The sequence below is a fragment of the Chiloscyllium punctatum genome, chromosome 31 (genome assembly GCF_047496795.1).
Source record: "Chiloscyllium punctatum isolate Juve2018m chromosome 31, sChiPun1.3, whole genome shotgun sequence".
Classification (NCBI taxonomy): Eukaryota; Metazoa; Chordata; class Chondrichthyes; order Orectolobiformes; family Hemiscylliidae; genus Chiloscyllium; species Chiloscyllium punctatum.
In genome coordinates this window covers 74,871,867-74,880,658 of record NC_092769.1, presented here as the reverse complement: position 1 = coordinate 74,880,658, position 8,792 = coordinate 74,871,867, and the positions used below count along the sequence as shown (strand labels likewise).

General features: G+C 50.2%; 1 protein-coding gene across 1 annotated transcript in view; it reads right to left on the bottom strand.

Moving 5' to 3' along the window:
- Positions 1-688: 688 nt before the first annotated feature.
- The window catches only part of LOC140457111 (calpain-1 catalytic subunit), a 59,141-nt gene continuing 51,037 nt past the window's right edge, over positions 689-8,792 (bottom strand). The window contains exons 16-22 of the mRNA XM_072551121.1: positions 8,582-8,639; positions 8,419-8,483; positions 8,086-8,154; positions 6,624-6,702; positions 3,493-3,609; positions 1,564-1,622; positions 689-1,032 (exon numbers count right to left, since the gene is read on the bottom strand). Of these exons, the coding sequence (XP_072407222.1) occupies positions 1,006-1,032; positions 1,564-1,622; positions 3,493-3,609; positions 6,624-6,702; positions 8,086-8,154; positions 8,419-8,483; positions 8,582-8,639 (474 nt within the window). The 3' untranslated portion in view covers positions 689-1,005. The remainder of the gene's footprint in view (positions 1,033-1,563; positions 1,623-3,492; positions 3,610-6,623; positions 6,703-8,085; positions 8,155-8,418; positions 8,484-8,581; positions 8,640-8,792) is intronic.

Sequence of the window (8,792 nt, the reverse complement as noted above, 5' to 3'; positions counted from 1 at the left end):
CTGCTGTGCTTTTCCAGCACCACTCTAATCTAGACTCGGATTTCCAGCATCAGCAGTCCTCATTTTTGCCGTCGTGCGTGAGTTCTCTAGTTCCATTATCCAACACTTGCCTGGAGTTTTCCAGATTTTTCTTAACCAATCTGTTCAGGCATGTTGGAAGACATTTCTGGAGTAAGTGGGACACGAACGCAGATGTTCTGGTCCGCGCACACCACTTCCCTCTGGACAGTTCATTCCACACATGAACCACTCACTGTGGAAAAAAATTATATTCAACTCCCCTCACAATAAATGAGAAGACTCTGTGAACCTTCCTCATTGCTCGTTGTACCTGCATTCTCAAAATGTGAGGTTCAGGCAATAGCACCCCCAGATCCCTCGACATGTCTGAGCTCTGTAACCCCCTCCCCATTTAGATCATATCCTCTTCCTGCCAAATTGAACAATTTCACATTTTCAGACTTCAATCCTCGTGGACTCTAGTACTTTGTCCCCAGTTTCTGCCCAGGGTTGGATCCCTTCCCCCCCACCCCCCCCCCCACCCCTCGGTGTTGGAAGCTGCTAACAGATAGGTGTGTTTAAGACCAGAGGACCCTATCTGCAGCATTGTACACTGGGCGACAGAGAGATGGAGACAGGCTCAACGTCCCTCGTACCGAAGAGACCTGCGACAAGTGTCCACGTGAGCTTTGCATTTTTAATTCTGTCGATACGTTTTATTTGAGTTTCCTGTAAAAGGTTTGGCAGCCCTTCGGAAATAATAATTAAAAAAAAACACAGACACGTACACAGTCATAAAACAGCACCCGGAAACCTAGCTCCGAATCCAAGATAAAATGTAGCTGCAGCTGGGAGGGGTGTTTGCTGGTGGGGGAGGGATGCGAGGGACGTTCGCAAGACACGGGACAAGGCCAGTGTCCACTGTCTAAGCAGTGGAAGGCACTTGGTGTGGGAAGCACGCGTGTGGGGCGTAGCAGCAGGAGGCAAGACTTCACAGCATCGTTCTCAAGTAAACATGGTCAGCATCAGCCACTGTGGGAACAACAGAAAGATCAGGTTTAGAGGCTGGACTGGCTCAGAACACCCCCACCCTCCCCCAGCCCGCAAGGTATTTCTGAGGTGGCGTCACCGATGCAGGGTTCAGGGGTTAATGGTGACCACGTTTTGGCTGAGTTAAAGGTACTGCATGCTTTAACCATGACGGCACGGTGGCTCAGTGGTTAGCATTGCTGCCTCAGGGCACCAGGGACCCAGGTTCGATTCCACCCTTCGGCGACTGTCTGTGTGGAGTTTGCCCATTCTCCCAGTGTCTCCCTGTGCTCTCTTCCATAGTCCGAAGATGTGCAAGCCAGGTGAATCGGCCATGTGAAACGCAGGGATACATGGTACAGGTATGGCTCTGGGATTGTCTTCAGAGGGTCAGTGCAGACTTGATGGGCCGAATGGCCCACTCCCACACTGTAGGGAATTCCATCATGCTATGATTTTTATTTTGAAGCTTTGACTGATTGCAAGGGTAACTATTCTGGGCAGGGATGAGGGAGTACAAATCTCAGTACTGACCTGATACACATCAAAAGTGACAATACCATCTCGGTCTGTATCCAGCATCACAAAGGATCCTGCAGTGAGACAGCAGCACAGTGATTTGTCACAATCTCACTGTTCTGGTTCTCATCAACACACACACACACACACACACACACACAAAAGACAGACAGGCACAAAGTCAGACTGGTGCAGACAGACAAAAAGGTACACACACACTCACAAATGCTCCCGGCCCAATAAGACACCCGTCTGACATGAAATCCATCAGAACGTACCTGGAGACCAGCCCAAACGCTTCTGAACTAAAAAGAAATGTGGCTGAACCTGTGGCAGCGAGTCGCTGGCAACCGAAACCAGGAACTAACTGGACAACTCAGAACACAAGCAGAAACCTACCTTCTCCACTGGGTCCTAAGCACAATCTCTCCGCACACGGTAAATTACCTGCTGCACTGGGTCATAAACAGACCCTCCGCAAAAATACACCCAACTGCAACCTTCCTGCTCCACAAGGTCCTCGGAAGGATCACTGAACTGGAAGCAGTCACCAGACCACCGGACCACTCAAATGTAAGAAACCTGTGAGGAAGTGGGGTTAGGGTGCCGGCCTGCTAGTTAGACTGAGACTACATGGTTTCAAGAGCCCCCCGTGCCTAGCTTACTCTGAGCAAATGTACAATCTCTGGACAACAAGATGGACAAACTCAGATCACGGCTCAGCTTCCAGTGTGAGCTGTGGGACTCCTGCACACTCTGCACCACAGAAACTGGGCTCAACCCATCCATTCCCCAGCGCGCACTTCAGGCTGATGGTATCTTTATCCATCGTTTGGACTGTACTGTGTCTGTGGGTAAGACAAAGGGTGGAGGGGTTTGCTTTTTAAAATCAACTTGTGGTGCAATGAAGTCCTCACCATCAAATGCCGCCTCTTCTCCCTACCACGGGAAGTTACCGCTGTGTACATACCACCACAAGCTCTGGATGTGCTATACCCCACCACTAACACCCGAGGCTCTGTTTATTGGAACTGGAGACTTCAATCAAGCCAATCTAAGGTAGGTGTTGCCCAAGTACCACCAGAACATTACCTGCCCCACTAGGGGTGTGAACAATTTAGACCACTGCTACATCACTCCTTCCCCCCGCCCTCATTTCGGGAACTCTGACCACAATGCCATGGTTCTTCTCCCGGCATAAAGGCAAAAGCTCAAGCAGGAGACCCCCCCTGGCGGATACAGGTAACAATTCCGGATGTTACTCATGTCCCCCCCCCTACACATTAACAGCACAGAGGAGGAACGAGTGCAGAGTGTCAAGCTCCTGGGAGTGGTCATCCATAACAAGGTTTCTTGGACTCTTGATGTGGACGGACTGTTACAAAGGCCCAACGTCTCTCCTTCCCCAGGCAGCTGAGGAAATTTGGCATGACGGCGAATACCCTTGCCAACTTTTATAGGTGCGCCATCGAGAGCATTCTGTCTGGATGTATCACAACCTGGTATGGAACTGTACCATTCAAGATCGGAGACAGTTACAGAGAGTGGTGAACTCGGCCCAGACAATCACAAAGGCCAACCTCCCATCTCTAGAATCCATCTCCCAGGCCCACTGTCAGGGAAAGGCCACCAGCCTTCTCAAAGATTCATCCCACCCTGACAATGTTTATCTACAACCTCTACCATTGGGGAGAAGGTACAGAAGCCTGAACACAGGCACCAGCTGGTTTCATAACAGTTTCTACCCGACTGTTGTTAGAATACTGAATGGACTCTCAAACTCTTACCATTCGCCTGTCCCTGTGTTTTTGTTTTTGCCGCTGTTTACCTATTATTTACTATTGCTCGCAAGACAAAGTGTTTCACTGTGCCTCGGTACACGTGACAATAAATTCAATTCAATACAAATCAGCACATGTGAAATGGAGGTTAGGGGGCACTCACTGTACATGCTCTCCAAGCGGATTAAACAGCAGATGAAGTTATCAAAGTTGACAGACAGGTCAGGCTCCGCGTAGCGTGTGATGAGCAGATTGTGCATGTGATTGTTCAGTTTAAACCCTGCAAAGGGGAGAGAGAGTGGAGTCAGACACACGGACATCACTAAACCGGAGCTCGGGGAGGAGGGGGGTGGGGGTGTTGCCTGAGATTTTACTTTTTGCCGCAGCTCTCCCGAAGCCCCTGCCCAATCAGGCCCAAAGCCTAGCTGTGCACTCTGCAGGGTGACTCCTGACAGAGAACCTGTCATGCCTCTGGGAATCACCCCTCAATGAGCTTCCCTTTCTGGGTGGTGACTGTTTTGTAGAAAGGCAGATCCCAGAGGTGATTAATCTCTTCAAAGCTCAAAAACAGGCAGACCAGATTCCAGGTTCAAAACTCATCACATCAGCCACTGACTTGTTGGAAACTGGAACAGGCTCCTGCTTCCGATTCATGAGCGGAGGGAAGTTCAGGGGCCAAATCGGATTTTGAATGGAGGCCCCATAAGCAACTGGAATGTGCAAGAAAGGATCTGCATTTGTACGGCACCTCATCAAAGCCCTCGGAGAGCTCTCAAAGCAGCCTATACACAACACATTGGCATTACTGCACAGCCAACCAAATAAGGCAAATGAGCAGCAAGTCCCCAGGGTTTACTTCTCCTGGGGCTGGTTTTGCAGGGAGATGGGGAGGACGCGGGGACACATTTAAGGCGCAAGATTAAACCCCCAAGTTTTATCCACTGTCTGAAATGCAGGGGAGCGTGGGTGAGGATGGGCTGGGCCTGTCAATGGTGTGTTAGTCTGGAGCTGCCAGTCTATTTTGAGGCTAACACACGCCTAGAGGCCCAGGCAATGAGTACACCAGGCCTTGTCAAGACCTCTACTGGACCCTCACCTTGCAGAGGAGATGCTGGCAGTGTTACTGGGCTAGAAATCCACGTTAATACTCCAAGAACAAGATCATATCCCATCTTGGTGGAACTTTCTGTCCATTAATAAAATCTGGTATTAAAGATCCTAGGGAGTGTGGCCGAACAAAGAGACCTTGGAGTGCAGGTTCATAGCTCCTTGAAAGTACAGTCTCAGGGAGATAGGATAGTGAAGAAGGCATTTGGTATGCTTTCCTTTATTGGTCAGAGTATTGAGTTCAGGAGTTGGGAGGTCATGTCGCGGCTGTACAGGACATTGGTTAGGCCATTTTTGGAATACTGTGTGCAATTCTGCTCTCCTTCCTACAGGAAGTTGTTGTTAAGCATAAAGGAGTTCAGAAAAGATTTACAACACATTGCAAAGGTTGGTGGGTTTGAGCTACAGGGAGAGGCTGAACAGGCTGGGGCTATTTCCCTGGAGTGTCGGAGGCTGAGGGGTGACCTTATAGAGGTTTACAAAATCATGAGGGGCATGGATAGGATAAATAGACAAAATCTTTTCCCTGGGGTCGGGGAGTCCAGAACTAGAGGGGCACAGGTTTAGGGTGAGAGGGGAAAGATATAAAAGGGACCTAAGGGGCAACTTTTTCGCACAGAGGGTGGTACGTGTATGGCATGAGCTGCCAGAGGAAGAGGTGGAGGCTGGTACAATTACAACATTTAAAAGGCATTTGGATGGGTATATGAATAGGAAGGGTTTGGAGGGATATAGGCCAGGTGCTGGCAGGTGGGACTAGATTGGGTTGGGATATCTGGTCGGCATGGACAGGTTGGACCGAAGGGTCTGTTTCCGTGCTGTACATGTCTACGACTCTATGAAAGCTAGACTTTTAAAAGATTTGTTTGGGGATGTGGGCCTCACCAGCTAGACTGATATTTATTGCCCATCCCTAGTCACCCTGAATGCAGTTTAGAGTCACCCACATTGCCTCAGGCCTGGAGTCATGTGTAGGTCGGCAGATTTCCTTCCCCAAAGAAGGTTTGTGAACCAGATGTGTTTGTACAACATTCAGCAATGGTTCCGCTGTCTGATTTTTACACTAAAGCTTTTTCATTCCAGATCATTTTGCATTGAATCGAATTCACATTTCCCCCACCTGCCATGATGGGATTCCAATGTGCCCAGGACATTAACCTCCGGTTCTGGATTCCTGAACTGTGAAGGTCTTGGCCTAAGGGGTCTTATCATTAGCTTATTAACCTAGAGACCCTGGTGACGTCCTGGGTCCCGGGTTTGGATCCTGCAACAGCATACGGTGGCATTTGTATTCAATAAAAATCTGGAATTAAGAGTCTAATGTTTGCGACTGTCAGAAAAAAATAACCATCTGCTTCACTAATGGGAAATGGAAAATCTCCGAAACGGAAAATCTCCCATCTTTACCTGATCTGGGCCTACATGTGACTCCAGACCCACCAGCGATGTGGTTGACTCTTGACTGCCTTCTGGACAATTATAAATGATTTTTTTTAAACTCCCATGCCACTAGATCTTCATGACCCTCTCACCAATTGCTAAACAAAACCTGAAAGAACAGCGCATGCTGTAAATCGGACAAAAATAACAGAAATTGCTGGAAAAACTCATCAAATGGCAGAGCAGACTGGATGGGCTGAATGGCCTGATTCGGCTAGAGTATCTTATGGACGGCATGTTTCCTTCCCAGTAAACCAGGAGGGTTTTTATAGTAATAAATACCTCAGAGGAAGGGTCACTCAACCTGAAAGGTTAACTCTGATTTCTCTCCACAGATGCTGCCAGACCTGCTGAGCTTTTCCAGCAATTTCTGTTTTTATTACTATAAAAACCCTCCTGGTTTACTGGGAAGGAAACATGCCGTCCATAAGATACTCTAGCCGAATCAGGCCATTCAGCCCATCCAGTCTGCTCCACCATTTGATGAGTTTCCCAACCCCATTCTGCTGCCTTCTCCCTGTCCTCAGCCTCGAATATAGTCCACGACTCCTCTCTCCGCGGCGGAAGAATTCTACAGATTCATCCTTCCACCCTCCCCAAGAGGAGAGATTTTGCCTCATCCCTGTTCTCCCACACGGAGACGTCCTTGTGTTTCCAGGCTGTGGATCTACACGTGACTCCAAGCTGGCAGTGATGCGGCTTGGCCTGTCGGAAGCTCGTGGCGTGTGTATGCGCGCGACGCCGTACCTGCAGACTCCAATGCTAGCCTCATCTCGTAGGCGTTCATGCTGCCGGATTTATCCAGATCAAACTGTCGGAAAACTCCCTGCAGAGACAGATCCACATCACCGTGAATGGCCCAGGAAATAGTCCCAGACTGAGCTCAGCGCTGGGTCCACTATTAGCAGCTCTTAGACATGACAGGAAGAGAGAGAGAGAGGGAGGGAGGAGAGATGGGGCCTTCCTCGGAGGACAGACTGCATTCACCTAGCGCTGTTCAGGGATCCCGTCCCCTCCTCCCCCAACCACATTAGAGACGGAGCAGCACCTTTTTGAAGTGCAGGCACCATTGTCATTTAGGAAACGTGGCAGCCAATGTGTGCACAGCAAGATCCCACACACAATGTGAGATTGGCCCAGATCCTTGGCAATGTTGGACTGAGTTGAGGGGTGGATATTGATCCGGTGTGGCGGGGGGAAGCAGAGCGAGACCGAGACTGTTAGATTAGATTCCCTACAGTGTGGAAACAGGCCGTTCGGCCCAACAAGTCCACACCAACTCTCCGAAGAGTAACCCACCCAGACCCATGTCCCTCTGACTAAAGCACCTAACACTATGGGCAATTCAGCATGGCCAATTCACCCAAACCTACACATCTTTGGACTGTGGGAGGAAACTGGAGCACCCGGAGGAAACCCACACAGACCCGGGGAGGAGAATGTGCAAACTCCACACAGTCAGTCACCCGAGACCGGAATCGAACCTGGGACCCTGGTGCTGTGAGGCAGCAGTGCTAACCACTATGCCACTGTGCCACCGTTCTCCAGCCAGCTGAGAGGGTCTTGATGTCATGTTGGTAAGACAAGTCCAACATACGTCATCAAGCCAAGGAAGGGCAGTACTGTCCATCCAGGGTTGATTGGCACCACAACCCCACTCCCCCCAATCCCCGACGCTCAGTAGCAGCAGTGTGTCCCAGCTACAAGATACACTGCAGAAACTCCCCAAAGATCCTCAGGCAGCACGTTCCCAACCCACGGCCACTTCCATCCAGAAGGACAAGGGGCAGCAGATACATGGGAACACCACCCCCTGCAAGTTCCCCTCCGAGCCCTTCACCATCCTGACTTGGAAATATCTCGCCGTTCCCTCAGTCTGGCTGGGTCAGAATCCTGGGATTCCCTCCCTAAGGGACACTGTGGGTCTACCCACAGCACACGGACTGCAGGGGGTCAAGAAGGCAGCTCACCCCCACCTCCTCAAGGGGGCAACTAGGGACGGGCAATAAAGCCAGCAACCCCCACACCCCAGGAACAAATTTTTAAAAAGTCAGTCAAAGGGACCAGCACCTCAGAGCAACAGAAAGGGTAAGGACAAGAGGAGATAGAATCAGAGAGAGGGCAGAGCGGTTTACAAAGGGAAATCTGAAGCTTAATCCCTGAACCCCAGCTGCAGGAGGAGGAGATGGACCTGAAAATGATCACTCACCAGCCACTTGCGAATCTTGTTCCACAACACGTTGAACTCGGTCAGACCCAGCCTGGCGTTCCCGTCTCGCTGGTGGCAACATTTAAGGAAAACCACGGAATGAACCGGGCGCTAACATATCGCAAAGATGGCAACTGTTCCCCGACCCGATATGAGAGTTGATGCCGGTTTTCCCACGTCCACATCCCGGGAGCCCACTCCTCCAGATCCCAAACACAACCTGATGCCACCATCTCTCGATGCCTACACCTAGAGGGGGCAGGGGGATGGCAGGCCCTGACCAGCTCGGAACTCAGATTTCCTACGTGTGACATACTGCTCTCGAGAGGATACATCCATGAGATTGATCATACATCGACAGGAATCCAGACTAAAACCATCGGTCTTCAGGTCTTGGTCTAGAGGTAAGACACGAGAGAGAGAGCTCGGTTAGAGGCAAGGGGGAGTAACCGAGACTGGGCAAACGGAGAGACCGCGGAGCACCGGGACTGCTTACGTTTTCCTACCACACGGTTAAGGATTGTCTGGAGCTCAGTCACTGTGATCTGCATGTCCTGTAGAAGACAAGAAAGGGAACATTCCTTCAATCTGGACCAGACAGATGAGGAGGAAAATCCATCCGGATAACAATATCACCACCACTTCCCATTGATTTCTTAACAGGATCAATTACAAAGGACTCCCAAACCCCTCCCTATCTCTGTAAC